The sequence below is a fragment of the Dermacentor andersoni genome, chromosome 9, assembly GCF_023375885.2.
Source record: "Dermacentor andersoni chromosome 9, qqDerAnde1_hic_scaffold, whole genome shotgun sequence".
NCBI lineage: Eukaryota > Metazoa > Arthropoda > Arachnida > Ixodida > Ixodidae > Dermacentor > Dermacentor andersoni.
Window position 1 is genome coordinate 23,808,785 of NC_092822.1, and position 16,465 is coordinate 23,825,249.

Sequence of the window (16,465 nt, forward strand, 5' to 3'; positions counted from 1 at the left end):
ACGGTCACCACGATGAGGCAGCCTGCAGCGGGGGCCTCCGCGTTAATTTAGCCCTCCTAGGGTTGGCTCGTTGGCGGCAAGTTACAAGGTCAATGATATGCTACGATGCTACGGCGGGCGCCGAAAACAGTCGGTGATAGAACGTTTGATGCGTTTATCACACCATTCCTTGGTCCCAAAGGCAGTCTGAACACTGAACTGCTTTCTTTAAAAGTTCACTGATGTCACTTCTCTGTGCTACATGTATGGCGTGTACACACCCGCATCTCGGAGCTCACTTGGTTAAGTCCATGCTTTCTGAATTCTGCGGGGCCTGTGACCTAACGCCAAGCTAAAGATACCTACAGACTGTCTTGTTACCTTTCGGATGCCTTTCGGTACCCGCGTGAAACGCACGATACGAAACCCGTGGCGTGATATGGCTTTAAATATCAGACACCAAAGGTATTGCTCTCGGAGGCTTCAAGAAAAGTATTCAAGCTTGCAACTATGGCCTCCGAGTGCACTCTAGTACGCAAAATCTCAGAGGCCATGTTGCAAAGCACCGAGTTCGCGGATTCAACGGAGGGTGTCGCTAGTAGTGCAGCAAGTTGGAGAACGCTAAAGGGGTGAGGGTCCTACGGAACGGCACGGAACGGTCGATAGTGGGGAGATAAATAGAGGGAGGAAGAGCGCGCGACATTCGAGTTGTCGAATGCGGATACAAGCATGCTGGTACACCGCTAAAGGCCAAAAAGGTTTGATGACCACAGCATGCTACCGTTCCGAGGATTCTCAGGTGATTGAGCTGTCGCACAACTGGTCCGATCTCAAAAGGAGAGAGGACGTACCACAAGATGGTGTTCAAATATTAGCTAAACGTGGACTGTTAAATACCATTCCAGGAACGCGGCTGCGTTTGTTTCATGCCACCCGCCGTGGTTGCTCAGTGGCTATGGGATTGGGCTGCTGAGCACAACGTCGCGGGATCGAATCCCGGCCACGGCGGCCGCATTTCGATGGGGGCGAAATGCGAAAACACCCGTGTACTTAGATTTAGGTGCACGTTAAAGAACCCCAGGTGGTCGAAATTTCCGGAGTCCTCCATTACGGCGTGCCTCATAATCAGAAAGTGGTTTTGGCACGTAAAACCCATTATTTTAATTAATGCCGAGAAAATACCAAGTTCCAGAGAAAATTCCATTAGCCGCATTCCACTAGCGCAATATGTGTCGTCGAAATTCACACCTCATAAGATAATGCGCTCTGTATTTAAAATGCGGACCCTGAAGGCTACGCTTTTGCTGATTGAAGACGCTGAACGCGGTATCGGGAGCCGGAAACACGTCACCACCTATTCAAATCGCTCGTCCCAAGCGAGGTGGTATGACGCTACTAAGTCATCGTCACCCTCCACTGCAGTCGGTAAGTAAAACGGCGCCCGATAGACGGCGGTACGGTTCTTCGCGTAAAGCCGCATTTTCGCGCAATGCAGCATTAGCGGCTGCCAAACCAATAAATCATGACACGTTCTTTTATGTAATGCGTGAATTGACCGTTAATTTATCGTAAAATATTCATTTGGAGGTTACACTGAGCTTCGTGCTCGCGACTTGGCGGAGCATATATACTTGGAGCGTACGCAGAGCTGGCCCAGGTGGCACGTACTGTTAAGACCGCTTCCCGAATTCACTAGCGGGCTAGTTTGATAAGCTGACGCATAGCAAAAAACAGCACGGTGAAAAGGAAGGACGAAAAGCAAGGTACAAGAAGACACAGACGAACTCGAACTTTCAATTATTTTATTCGTGTAAAAAGGCTTCGTGGTATGCCATATATATTGTCCATATGCAATGTACAATGGCGAAATGCGCGTGTGTGTGTTGGTGTGTGTGTGTGGGGTGGGGAGGGGGAGAAATTGCAGATAGCACATGCGACCCAGCTATTCCTTCAAGAATCTCGCCTCAATGCAAATAATCAAGAAGTTGACAAACAAATTGACAATTTCCGTGGCATCTCATGTGATTGTCTCTTTCGAAGCATTGCTCTCTTTAAGCTGTAGCTCATACATGCAAGCTATGCAGTGCGTGCATGGGCAAGTGCATATTTGTGTTGTATGTTGTCGAAAGGGAATTCTTCCGGGTGGACGGTAATCGACGCAGCACTCTGATTGTCTCACGACGCAACAGCGGAATTTCGGAACAGGAATACGGAGTAGCGGAACAACAACACTGTCCGACTGCGTAGGTGCAAACAATTGCTTGAAGACAACCACGTGAGCACCCCTGTATACTTTCACTGCGAAATAGTGGCTAGCCGTTTCCACTTCACCGTCTCACACAAAAATGTGCATCCATGATCGAAAGAATACGGATCACAAGCTAGCAAGAAAAATAAATAAATAAAGGATTGAAAGCACATACTGGAATCTGTCTGAAGTAAAAAGTTGTTCATTGGTCATGCATATTTGATGCTATAGGAAGAACGGTTTGGTTTGGTTTATTCCGTAAGTTGTATCCTGGTTTTATGCACGAATCGTAGTGGGATGGGCTCGTTCTGGAGAATTGGCCAAGAACAGGCACACACCCAGCGTGACATCCTGAGTGGCTAAATCTAACAGAACAGTGCAAATCAAAGAATCCATTAAATATAATTCACAATTCCATAAACAGAACGCTGCTCTTTAGAGATGCATGTGGGCCGACATTATGTGCTCAGGTTTTATGTAGAGAGCTATTTCTTGGTTACGCAGAACGAAGGTGAGAAAACTCGGTCAACATACAATGGTTACGTACGCCACTTCGCGGCCACTTTCACGCAATTTTCGTACTTATGTCCACAAATTTGCCCGGCGAAGATAGCGACCGAACCAACAGCCAGGCAACCAGGCCAAAGCCGGGAAAGAATGGGCAAATCATTAAAGCTTCGGTTCGAAGCTGTCTGTTTGTAACTGAAGAGCACAAACAAATTAACCGTGCCCCTGAGAAACTCACAAGGCCAAGTCAGAGCTGGAGTCATCAATTTGAAGTTACGTGCATATGCAGTGACAGAAATCGATTTTATCGCGGAATCCCTGGTCCGTATGTGCTTCTGCACGAGGATGCGCCTTTCGAGTTTCTACTGGTCTAGCTTGACCCAATCATATCGCAGCCGAGTCCGACGATCGAATTAGTGCAGCTAACAAACTACACCACTACATGCCTGAGCTCTGCGACAAGTCTTATTGCACCAATTTCAATACATTCCTTAACGTTTATCATTTACTCTGGCCGTGCTCGCAAGCTCACATAAACTCCGAACCGGACAAGCGCAAGTTTGAAGAAGCAATCCGGAGCGAAGATCCCACACTGCTCTCGTCATTCAAATATTATTAATAAAGATGTTTTACTCTCTCTCTCTCTCTCGCTCCCCAACCCTGGGCCGTCCAGCAGGCCCACGACGCCGCCAGGAAACTCAACCTCCTGGTTCCGTCGTGGGAGACGCCCACTCCATGAGAGCCCCAAAGCTCTCGTGGCCTGCAGGATCTTGAATAAAGTTTACTTCCTTCCTTCCTTCCTTCTTGCACTTGCAGACTGTATATGCGGAGTAGACTACATGTCATCCAGAAGACCTCGATTCAACGCTGCCCAGTATCCCAGGGGAAGTATTCTGCAAGAGTCCACCTAGTGGACATGTCCATATCGTCTGCTGTTGAAGTTCTGATTGGCTGGGCTGGGCTGCGCGTCCACAGCAGCTAGGTGCCACAGCCAATCAGCACTCCAGAAGCAGACGAAATGGACATGTCCATGCACTAGGTGGACTCTCACAGAACACCTCCCCTGTCCTGCAACGGGTTTTACAGTCCACTTGTTTGGCGCCGCCACGTGCAAGTTTTAGGCCCGCCATCTGGCCGGCGCTGGTTTTTTATACAGGCTTAAATAAAGAAGCGATTACGACGGAAAAGTGGCGGTGAGCGAAGGTTTCGCATCTGGCTCCGTCCAAAGTTGCCAGACGCCAAGCTTGCCTCTTGACAACGCTCGGGAGCAAAACAGCGCACATTGCGCTGGAGAACTCGTTGCGTTCCCTGTTGCGATTTCGCGTGCACTTATGACGCCAAGGGAACGCCCCTCGATCTCTTCTGTATATAGCCGTTTTCTTGGTGCAATTTGTCAAGAAACAGCAAGTGCCCAGTCATAAGTTGCTGGACTAAACACTCGCCGCCGGCCCGATCTTCGGAGTAGTCATGCGTTAAAGTACATATATAGTACTGACATGAATATATTGAAGCCTGCCTCTTGTTGTTTGTTTTAAAGTAGCTGTCGACTCCACGATTACTACAGTACGACGTCTAAATTTATCGAAGAGTGCCCCAAAAAGCGTGCCAAGCGCAGCGCGGCACAATGCATTGTAAAATAATTTACTTCCTTAGAAGTGAAAAAAAAGTGTAAATGTTTCTATAACTCACACCCTTTAGGGTTTGATTTATATAACTGACACCCTAAAGGTGGGAGACATAGACACATTTACACTTTTTTTTTCACTTTTAAGGGTGTAAATCATTTTACAGTATAAGTTTAGATGACGTGAGAAGTTCTTTATTATTTGAACGTCTGAAGCCGCACTAGATTTGTCGCACGTTTTCCACTGTTCACCTCAGTGCCCCGACAGCCCAACAAATAATTTAACACACACACACACACACACACACACACACACACACACACACACACACACACACACACACACACACACACACACACATTATATATATATATATATATATATATATATATATATATATATATATATATAAACGTAATAAATTATTTGTTGGGTTGTCGGGGCATTGAGGTCCCATAGCGTAATTATGTTTCAATGTTTTGATGAATTCCTTGCATTGTCTCTTGCGAAAACTTAATTCTGAGGTCATCGTGTACAATGCAGGGGCTAAAATGTTCTGTACATGTCTATTTGTTGCTGGACTCCATGTACAAAACGCACGAGGGCGGGAACCTAGTCAGGTGCGGCGAGCTCCTTTTGTTCATGGCCTTTTAGTTTCCTGGAAGAAAGGAAACTGAGAACGTTAAACAAACAAACAAACAATTAGTGGCTCGGCGGTCATCAAACAAAGCAATAAAAAAGAGCGAAAAAATTTCTGTCAGTATACTCCTTTAAAGAAAGACAGCTTCAAGACGTCGCCAAGCTGTTGTTGCACTAAGCCTAACGCCATGACAGTTTCGCCGAGTGAAAATTCAGTCGAGATGGGACGTGAGTCGTCGAGGGTGTACATGACAGAATGGTTGGAGCGTTCGTTCCAGCAGCGGGGAGGCCGTGACGTCATCACAGCGCGCCGAGCCGTAGGTACTCTAGGAGTAGCCTGGTCTACTCTGGCTGGCTTTTCTCTCCACTAGACGTCGCCCGCCTCTTTTTGTGCGTGGATTCAGTTCCTGCGTGGAAACAATTACGCGCAACAGTGAGGGTCACCTTGCGCCAAAGACAATAACCACTTCAGTCACGATGAACTTATCACGCACTATAATAAGGAAAAAAAAGTTTCTAAATGACATAATTTTATTCCGAAGTGCATGCCGCAGACTACATGAAAAAAAGTCGGAACGATAGGATCTGTGACCTTTCCGGTGAATCGTCATAATTGGAAAGCAATCATGTTTCGATTGCGCGCGCTGCAAGTGATGTCGCGTATTCCCCCCCCCCCCCCGCCATTTTTTTTCTGCACAAGTTTTTTTTTAGTGACTAGCTCAGGTCACGTGATCTATTTAATTATCGTTTGAACGCGCTGCGAGGAAGAAAAAAAATATTCCTTCAATATTGCTGATTGAACACTGCCCCTTGAACACGCAGCTAAACGTGATATTACCTTTAGTAACGTAATAGACAGCACGCAAAATTCCGCAAGCAGGTTTTTTCTGCACGTCTAAGATATTATAACCAATAGGGCCGCGTTCCCGCTAGTAGCACTGTTAAAGGGACACGAAAGAAAAAAGATTACACCTGTATTAATAAAGTACCCTTCTACACTCTCAAAGAGCTTGCACCCTTTGACGCTTACCTTCCCCCGCAACCATAATCGTCATCGATCTTGCCCGCATTTCCTTTCTTTAACGCTGCGGGCCCAGTACTTCCAAGTTACGAATGGCTTGCGCGTTATCAGCGTTACAAACATGAAGAGTATTCTTTTCCCCATACACTTTGCGCAAGGCTCCTGTAGACGACTCCAGTGCCGGGCAAAGGCTATGACGTCGTCTGCTGCCCTTGGCAGGCTTGGCTGTAGCCAATCAGAGCAGACGACTGCGCGTCGTCTTCTGCATCGGCAGACGAAAAGCGCCTGACTCCGCACTTCGCCTGACTTCGTACTTACGTACTGGCCGCTCATATGCCCTTGCCCGAAACTAAACGCAAATGCACGGATATCCTTTCATCTACAAATCTAGATAAACTTCAACGAAATACATCACAAACTCGCAGAGCACGAAGATAGTTTGTCAATAAGTATATAATACAGCGCGGAGTCTGAAACAGCCCGCACCATCCGTGGGTAAGAGAATTTTTATCTTCTTGAAAGATTACCTCACCCTCCTCTGTGACAAATAGTCACGCCAGCACTTCGCTACCGTCCTTGCAGCGAATATTCACTGTCGTCTCCATATCAGCGGCGACAGTCACAAACAAAATGGCACCTTTTACAGCGCCAGCCTGCTTGCGTTTGTCGTCTGCTGCCTACACTCGTCGAAACCGCAGTGTAGAAAGTGTAGTATTCATGCTACACTACAGCTATGATAAATGGCTTCATGTAGGTGGTCCGAGCTACGCTTTTCTACACTAAGTAGAGAAAATGTAGACTCCCTACACTCGTGTAGCCAGTGTAGGTAAAAAGTGAAATAGCCCCATTATCGACAGGAAAGTACCGAGGGCAGAGTTTTCAAGAAAAGAAACGCGAGCAAGGCAGACGACAATTATTGTGTGCGGTACAAGATAAGCCCCAAAGTGTATAAACATATTTAAGAGTGTACAATACCATCAAAGCCACTGATACCGCCAAAAGAGGCTTGGTAATCCAGAAAAAGGCGCAAGACGGAAATACGGGTGGCGACGCCACCTTGAAGTTCTGGCACCAGCTCGACGCAACGTTTGCTGGGGCCTCTTCATTTGCTTATAGGTAAAAGAACGGACTACATTGTGTCCTAAAGCATGATAAGTTTCGGGAACTTTCACTGAGCCAACGCCGGTCCCAAACACGCAAAAAAAGAAAAAAAAAACTTTAAATTCGTGACGTCACACTGACGTACCGAAGCTCGCGTTTCGGCAAGAAGTTCGAAAAATGAAACTTCGACTTTCATTTTTCTTTTCAAATAACCAACCTATTACCGCGAAATTCACGTAAATTTTCAGACTACGTTGTCAGTTCGAAGTGCATTTACTGCTTAAAGCTTAGGCACGCGTTTTTGAAGACTTGCGCGATACGGAGAACTAAGGACATGACAAGAACGATGTCACTGAGCCGCAAGTTGATGCTTTATTTACGATTACAGCTCGAGGTCGGCTATCTTCATTGTGTCAAACGAGGTGTGTGGGCAAGCGCACTTGCAGGTCTTGCAGGTTTTTGCACATACTTCGCAGTCGTAAGTTCGTTCTTCCGGCGTCAAACGGCTTTGTTAACTTCGTAAAAGCAGGGATTGTGCGCGTGCACAGATAATTATTCCCTTTCGTGCCTTAGTAAAAGTAAGATTTGTAAAACGTAGAATAACGTTCTGGATCGGGCTGCCAATCGAACAGCAGCGTTCGAAACGACCGAGTGTGCCGGAGCAAATTGCCAGAACGTCGTGATGGTCACGATGTTCTGTATTCACGTGACCATCTGCGGTGTATGACGTCACGACACACACGCCTCCTGTGAAATGAAACCGAAACTGGTTCATAGAAAAAGCTATTCTAAAAAATTATTCAAGGAGCTCGGCTTGCCAGTATCATTTTTTTAGGGTGTTGAGGGCGATGAATTTTCTTTAAGCTCGTTTCCGTGCTTTTCGTTTGACACTGTGGTCAGTCTGCAGTGCGTACAAGGGGCCCGTATGCGGGGCACTGAAACGCCGATTTCTTCGTTGTTTGGTCAGTGACAAGATTTACAATTTTTATAGATGGTCTCCTACAATAGCTACAGATGGCTATAGATGAAGTCATCGCGGCCGCCATCTTGGGGTACTGGCGCGTCCAGACGCTGCGCAAACAAGCTTGACAGCACGACAGCTTACGAAAGGCGCATATTGCGCCGCGCGACCAATCAATAGCAGTGATAATCAGGCGAAAAAAAAAAAAAACGGTCATTGTTGAAAAGCAATGTACGCTTGATATGGCGCACTGACGTCATCGTAGCCGCCATGTTCGGGTATCCTCAACACCACCTATAGATAGCACAAGGCCTGCTCACTCTGACCCATGACGCAGTGCTGCTGAACCGAAATTTCCATTGCCAAAGATGGCGCGACGAAAGCGGTGACGTCAAAATCCCTGCTGCACCCTCGGGAGCATCCCCATTATATTATATAACAGTCGGGCCTCTAGCATGACGTCATGGATCGGAGTGAACAGGCCTTGTGCTATCTAGGTGGTGTTGGTATACTACATTCGTAAGCAAATGTACAACATTTGGGATGTATATTTGCCAAACAACAATAATCATCATCTGTCTTGCATGCGTTTCCTTCCTTGAAAACGCAGCGCTCGCTACTTTCCTGTCGAGAATGCTCTGTCATTCTGATAACGGGCATGTCATTCGTGACTTGTAAATACCGGGCTCGCCACGTTAAAGAAAGGAAATGCGGACATGACAGATTATTAGTGTTGTGTGGCAAAAGGGCGTAATTTTGCTTAAGAGTGTAGGCAAGCACTGTTAGAGGCTTGGTCCGTGACGTCACGTGAAAACTGCCTATAACGTTGCAGCTTTACTTCGCCACACGATTTTCCGTCCGACCCTTAAGTAGGAGTAATTCGCATAAGTTTTACCCTGGGACCGCGGTCGCACAGGCTTCTGGGTGCTAGGAGAGGAGGTGACCTCGGTTTGCGGGTCGGTGCTGCTAGCATTGCCGCGAGAGTCGGGTCCTCTGCCAGCTAGGTCTGTGTCTCGAACGTCACCGAGACGGCCGCGCCGCGAATGTTCCGGTTCCTCCGAGCGTCCACCGACCGAAACGGTGGACACATACGGGACGGTAGCGGCGGCAGGGGTGGTGGTGGGGGTGGTGACGGTGGTGGTGGTGGTCTGGTCTTTGGTGGCCTCTCCACGACGCCTCCTGCGCTTCGACTTGAACTTCCGGGTCGCAGCCTCCCGGCTCGCGGTGCGACCTAAATGCGACGACGCACGTTCATTTTGTGCAATCCCGTATTGGCACCGGTATACGGTCGTTTCACTCTTATTAAATGAGGTAGTAACGTAGCGCGATAAAAAACCACGGAGACAAGAAAGGTGGACGAAACCAACTAGCCCAACAATCAATTCTTCTAGCTTCCCTTCGAGCCGGTGATTCCGTTTTGTGCCATTTTAGCCGGTTTTTCACCGGACTGTCACGGCCACCAGCGATTACTCTGCAGAAATGTACAGCCAGACGTGTGTAAATAGCAATTGACTAATGAAAATAGGTTCGACGACAGCTGGGCTTGCCGCTATCGCTATGCTTTGAGCGTCGCTTGCAATGCCTTTCTGGGCGCGCGCTCACACAATGAATCAAGGGTTAGCTTCTCAACTCACACTTATGGCAGGGTTTGGTTCTTAACCGTTACTGCAACGTGACAGTATGCTACTCCTCGGCCCTTTTATCGCAAGGGAAATAGAAGCACATTCAGCAACCGTGCGTTCACTGTTGATCGACCAAACTGCGACATGAAGCTTCACGCTGCCTCCGAGTGACGCGAACCCGCACAGCATATATAGACAGCAGGGTATCGAACCCGACTGAAACCGACAACCACAAAAACAACTACTATTTTTGAGCGAACAGGAATCGAACCGAAACGTCGGGACGCTTTTTTTTTTTTTCACTGCGGAGAAAAATCGTGAAAAGAAATCAAGTTTTTCGGTTTCAGGTTGGTTACCTTCACTCCAGCTTTTAATCCATAAATTACAGTCACTTAATTGCGGGCTCAACCGTGCCACCACATCCGTTAACACACCACAGTTTGCTGTCATTTTAGATGTGGCAGCACAGTTAGTGCATGCGCGTTTTTCAACGTGTCGCTTTGGGAGGTACGTACTTTAGTAACACATTCGTGAACGTTTTACCATGAAAACGTTCTGCAGTGGTGATAGTCCCATATATAGGTCATCGAAAGGTAGAAGCACTTCATAGCTGGGCGTGTCGCTTTTCATCGTACTGCCATGTACAGTGAAGTAGGTGGTAAAAATGACACATCGCCTCTGATTTATTGCTTCTAATGTGTGCTTCTATGTGATTTTTCTTTAATGGGAAGCCTTAATGCGAAGCCTCACACCAGGGTTTGGAGGTGTTCTTTTTTTCGGTCAGGCTCGAAAGGACCACATTAGCTTGCCCAGAGTCTCTAAAACGTGACGCATGCGGAACATATACGTCATGAGCAATGCAATTAGCAAGTCTCACGTTCCAAGGTGCTCTCGTTAATTTTCTAGAACAAATTATAAAACTCTCGGTACAGCGGGAAACGGGCTTTAGTTGAGGAGTGTGCGGCCTAGGAGCCAAGCTTCGCGCATTTACGAGAGTTCCCGTTAGAGAGTTTCGGTATTATTTTGTTGTAACTACCTAAGGCACGAAGAACAACACTAGCGCCTCTTTCTGGAGTCTTTCACTATCAGCTCAGCAGCACCGCCGAATTATTGTACAAGATAAATTCCCGCTCTTTTCCTATTCATAGGTTACGCGCAATTAACATAAACCAGTTCAAACCGGTATGAACCGTCAATTTTTTTTCTCTCGCTCCGGAGTTGAACCGGAACTGGGCCACTTTCGTTGAACCGGAACGAAATAAGCTTCGGTTCGACACCATTATCGACGGAAGCAGCAATGCCGTTGTAGAAATGTTTTTCACGCTGTGTCCACTTAAAAAGTTCTGAACTGTCAGCGCAATGGCCGACTAAGTTCTGCTTAGCTACTGTAGTATAAAGACGTCTCAGCAGCAACTACTCATCCTTTCTTTTGGCGCTCACAAAAAAAAAAAAAGAAAAGAAAGAAACCCCACCGACGGTTTTGAGTCAGTCTCATATCGTGCCCCATCGGTAGCACCGCTGCCGCCATCCTCCATCGTACGAGCGTTGTGAGACGCCTGCTATCTGCCGGGGCGCTGTTTCCGGGTGCGCGGCAGCAGCTGTTTCGCGTGCTGCCATGTCGCCACCGCTGTTGTTAGAACATACCGTGTGAGGAGACTAGAGTGCAACGCTGAAACGTTTGCTACCACTTCCAATGCTTCGCCAGACTCGTCGTTTGCATTTGGCGTCCCTTACTTTTCTTAAACCCTTTAACCACAGATCTTGAACTCGTTATGTGAGGTTGCACCAATGTCGCCGATAACGAGTCACACTCGTTCAGCCCTACGTTAACTATGTGCTGCTCCCATGGCCAAAGACGAGTTAGGATCGTTAATTGGTTTTAGGTTCGATTTTCCACACTATACCGGTGTCACACGAACGTTTTTGATCGCGATCAAGCCCGATGCGGATCGTAATTCTCGACTGCGACTGGCTCCCGCGCGGAGCTTGCGCAAAGGAGCCAATCCCGACCGAGAAATTCGATCCGGATCGAGCTTGATCGCGATCAAAAGTGCGCCTTGTGACACCCGTATTAGAGGGCGCTAGAAGTCCCGAAGAGACATGTATTCAAGTACGAAGAATCAAGTAGCATACTTGCAGAATCAAAATGAGAGAAAGAGTCACGACTACATAAAAATAATCTGAAATTGGGCAGGTCTTCCCGGAGTTATTTGGGGGGTTAAAGGGTAAATAAGGCGACTGTGACGAAGTACCGTCGCCACTCACGATTGTAGTAATAGTAGCCTTCTTCTTCGGCGGTCACGCGGCGTTCTTCGAACGCTGGCCACGGGTTCTCCGTTTCATCGGATTCCGCTAAGAGGAAAGAGAGGGAAGAGAAAATAGCAACTTCGCTGCCGTACACTTGACCGCACTTTTATCTTTAATGCGATCGGCACGTTATCATACACTTGGTTTCACCAAATCCTCACAGTGCAGTGAAAGCTGTAGGGTTAGTGAGCCAATCACTAACTAGAACACGGCCGCGCGTTCCAAGCAAGGGAGGAGGGATTCGCCACAACGTCGTGCCTCATAATAATCTGCAAGTCATACAGCGTGAAAAGACGAAGGCAGCAGAGACACGCATGACAGAGGACGAGCGCTCAACTACTAAACATTGGTTCTACGTGTCTCCCTGTCTTTGCTTTTCTCGCATTATTAAACGCGCAGTATGCCGCACCAACTTGTCCAAAGAGACTACTACACTAGTCCTTCCGTGGAGATTACATTCAGTCGGCGCCGCGAGCAAGGGGATCAGAGGCGGATAAAGGTGGAGGCCTTTGAGCCTGTAGTACGAAGCCTGAGGTGTATTAGCGACAAGTCAATACATGTACAAAAAATAAGCTCTCAGAACATAACAGTAAGGTTAACGGGCCCCCAACAAAACATTCCACGAGGCATAAACATCGATAGCAGCACGCGAACAGCGTAGTATAGTGTTTACACAAAAATAAGCGAAGTATTACGATTCTTTTTTGTTTTTTTCCTGGTTGGCAGAAACGGCCCGTAACTTTCTTTCGCAGTGCTGCCCGGAGTTGTACCGGCGGAGTTATAGTTGGAAAATAAGCCGAACCTGTCATTTCGCAACAACCATCTCGTAAAATAATTTGACATCCGTGGTGCCGTATTCTGACGCACTGGCGCGGCGGTCGCAGGAAAGTACAAAAAAACGATGACAGCATTGTTCAGGACGATGTCATCACCCTTCGACCTTATACAGAACATCACGGCGACGGCGACGGCAGAATTGCATAACGAGGGCGCAACAACACCTGCTGCTTGGTCCCCCCAGCCGGTTCGTATATTAGTTTCAGGTAAAACGAAGCGCCAGACAGACCGACGTTACGTGAGTCGGCGACGCGTTACGTTTCTTTTACTGCTCCGACTGTCCTGGGCGTCGTACGCACTGGCGTCTCTGGCGGCGCCCTGCGCTTCAGCGTTGCTCGACGAGGCGGAGCTGGCGATGACCATCGCAGTGAGGGCCAACGTGGCGGCGGCCAGCAGGCCAGCGTACAGGAGCCGCTGGCGCCGACCGATCCCGTCGGCGCTGAGTCTGGAAAGAGGGAGCGATAGACCTGGCAACCTTAGCAGTTGACAAATACAGCCAATAAATACGAAATTTTGCTAAACTCGTTTTATTAGTCAAGATCTTAACGGTGTATCAAAGAAAAAAAAAACATCGCAGCGTTTGCTCTCAAGGTCACTGCAATAGGCAAACTGCTATTAGTCAAATTAAGAATGGTTTGCGCCGCAGACACATACGAAAGCGTCCGCGAACATTTTTCATGACATATTCGCAAAACTGACGCTGAAATTTCAGTTGCCGTCATACATCGATTTGATGGAAGAATGGCGCCGCGGTGCAGGTAACTCGGAGAAAATGAGCGCTCCCGAAAATGAGCCTCTCAAAAAAATTGCTGGGCGACTGCATTTTTATTCTTTTAAAAGGAATTTGCCCTGAACAGGCCACAAATGAAGAAATCGTAGCATTATTGGTGTCAATGCGACGACCGCAAACAACCTCTATGAACCGTGAATTCTTTACGATAAAGTCGTAAGGGTATAGATAGAGAACCTGCTATCGGCGCAGCTTACTCAGTATTACTCTAGTCCCGCTTGTCTAATCTCTTCCTAAACAAAGAACATAAAAAGCTTTGTGGACGTCACCCCCTTTTAAGAAGACACATGACTTCAGGAAAATGGAGACAAGTTCCTACAGAGAAAATTGCATTCGCTTTGTTCGCTTTATTTACAGGCCTCTCTGTCTGTATTTCTGATAGACAGAAAATAAACATTTATTTATTTATTTATTTATTTATTTATTTATTTATTTGTGTATTTATTTATTGGCTGACTGATTGATTGAGTAATTACGAGTAATCAAACAAGAGGTGTCTCCGGAGCCGGCGTTTCGATAAGTACACTTAATTATCTTCCGGAGCCCACTGAAGAAACACTGTCAAATCAAGTTCCCTTGTCGAAACATCGGCTCCAGGTACGTCTCTTGACAAGTAAGCGTTGCGAAAGAGGCACATCGGCTTGCGAGTCAGTGTCTAGTTGTCACCCACCTCGCTATTCTAAGAACGGAAGAATATCTGCTTGGCTAGCGCTACAGTCTGGCCTGTTTACACGTTGAACGTTTCTGAACTCTGAAAGCATTTAGGTTCAGTGCGGTTAACCGTTAAACGAAACGCTTCAATGGGTCGTGGCTTTCACTTTGGTGGCTGTCTAGCTGCGATTGCTGGCCGAAGCTGTACGTCAAAGCTCTTTCTTTTCTTTGATCGCGGGGCATTGTGTGCCAAAACAACGGTCCGATTGTGAGGCACGCCGCAGTGAGAAACTCCGGATAAATTTAGACCGCGCGGGTTTCTTAAACGTGTACTTGATGTGCGGTACACGGGCGTTTTCTGCATTTCGACTCCCCCCCCCCCTCCCCATGGAAATGTGGCCGCCCTTGCCGGGCCATAGCCGCTAGGTCACCGCGGCGGGTCATGTCAAAACACTGCACAGGTGTGCAGGAAAGTGCCAGCGCCACCAATCACAAGTTCGCACGTGGTCTACACGCACGCGTTTCCTTTAAAAGTGGACCGCACTGAAAAGCACAAACAGGCTATGTAAATGAAGTGTGTGCAAATACACGTCTACAAAAAAACACTGCGTAAGCGAACTTTATACTTGCACTTCTCCGCGTCAAGAAAGTGTTTGTCAACTGTCTGTGACAACAGCTCGATACAGTCTTCGACCGCGTACATTTTTAACTACACCACGTTTATAAACCATCTGCGCAAAAACTACACATCGCTCGGGTACTCAACCATCGAAATGTTTTGATTACATTTTTGTTTAGCGACTGCGTGTCAATCTATGCTGACATAGCGTTATGACCACTGTGCAAGCGGTGACACTGACAGGCTACTACAAGCGCACTTCACCGCACACAAGGTCCTTATGCGGCGAAGTCCATTCGCGCTGACAGTGGAATTGTGTCAAAAATATAGATGAAACTTTAACACAAGTTCATATCGATATTATATGCGTCTCACTTGAGCTAGATATACTGTTACGCAATCCGATCCCGGAGTGCCAATATATCGCACAAAATTCTCCAAAGCTGAAAAGTTTATTGGCACTGCGCTTCGTTATATGAACAGAGTTTATGTGGTGAAGACAACTTCGAACCCGACGTGCGCGTTCAATGCGAACATTCAGAAAAGTTATCTAGCGTGGATTATCTAATTATGCTAGTCAGAAGAAGTATGCCTTTCCTTCTCGTTTCTTGAGCCTGATGTCATTCCACAGTTAAGAAATTAAAAGAGGTATTCGCTAAAGAAGGAAAGAAGGGGTGAGGGGCATATTTCGTACCGCAAACGCTATAACTGTCTCAACTAAGGCAGGAAGAAAAAAAAAAGAAAAAAGAAGGCATCGACGACGCACGGCGTCGAAAGCTCGCCAGGAGTGCCTGGGAACAACGGTTGTCATGGCAATGTGAGAGCCTAGCGTACGAAACGTCGGCTGTCGCTGACGTTATTCCTAAGATGCACCAAATAAAACCGCGATTACACAGAATAGGGCGAGTTATGCTTTACAGCTTACAGGTTTCTAGTGAGTTGTCGTATTCAAGGACAACTCAAAGTTGCGGCCATATCAGACATCATCAGTCCCGGATACAATTAACTAATCAAATTTGCTGTAATGACTGACCACCTTTTGCTGCTTTGTTATTCACTTATGTATATGTTTCTTACCCACTGCACTCTGTAATACGTCGGTCTTGAGGGTACAATAAAAGAAATTAAAAGGTAAAGCCAGCTGCACAGTTTATGATCATGAACACTAACAGTAAAGCAGCACCTGCAACAACTTCTATTTGAAGTGGGTGGCTCTAGCTTCCAAGTTCGCAGTTGACCGGAACTTCTGTAGCCGCAGAAGCCCTGGACTAAGGGCGCCTCCCGCACAAGCAGAAAGACACCTGCTAGTCCTTTCTTTTGTTCTTTAATGAATGTTCCTCCTCCTCCTCCTCTTCTGAAGTACTAGTACATACCGCAACAATACAAGACGAGGGTCATCATCATCATCAGCCTAGTTACGCCCACTGCAGGGCAAAGGCCTCTCCCATACTTCTCCAACTGCCCCGGTCATGTACTAATTGTGGCCATGTTGTCCCTGCAAACGTCTTAATGTCATCTGCCCACCTAACTTTCTGCCGCCCCCTGCTACGCTTCCCTT

General features: G+C 47.2%; 1 protein-coding gene across 2 annotated transcripts in view; it reads right to left on the reverse strand.

Annotated features, from left to right (window-relative positions):
* Positions 1–5,130: 5,130 nt before the first annotated feature.
* LOC129383791 (uncharacterized) overlaps positions 5,131–16,465 on the reverse strand; it is a 38,373-nt gene continuing 27,038 nt past the window's right edge. For both annotated transcript variants that reach the window (XM_055068649.2, XM_055068648.1), the window contains 4 exons: positions 13,147–13,292; positions 11,969–12,055; positions 8,977–9,312; positions 5,131–5,405 (listed from right to left, as the gene is read on the reverse strand). In XM_055068649.2, coding sequence (XP_054924624.1) covers positions 5,341–5,405; positions 8,977–9,312; positions 11,969–12,055; positions 13,147–13,292 — 634 coding nt within the window. In that variant the 3' untranslated portion in view covers positions 5,131–5,340. The remainder of the gene's footprint in view (positions 5,406–8,976; positions 9,313–11,968; positions 12,056–13,146; positions 13,293–16,465) is intronic.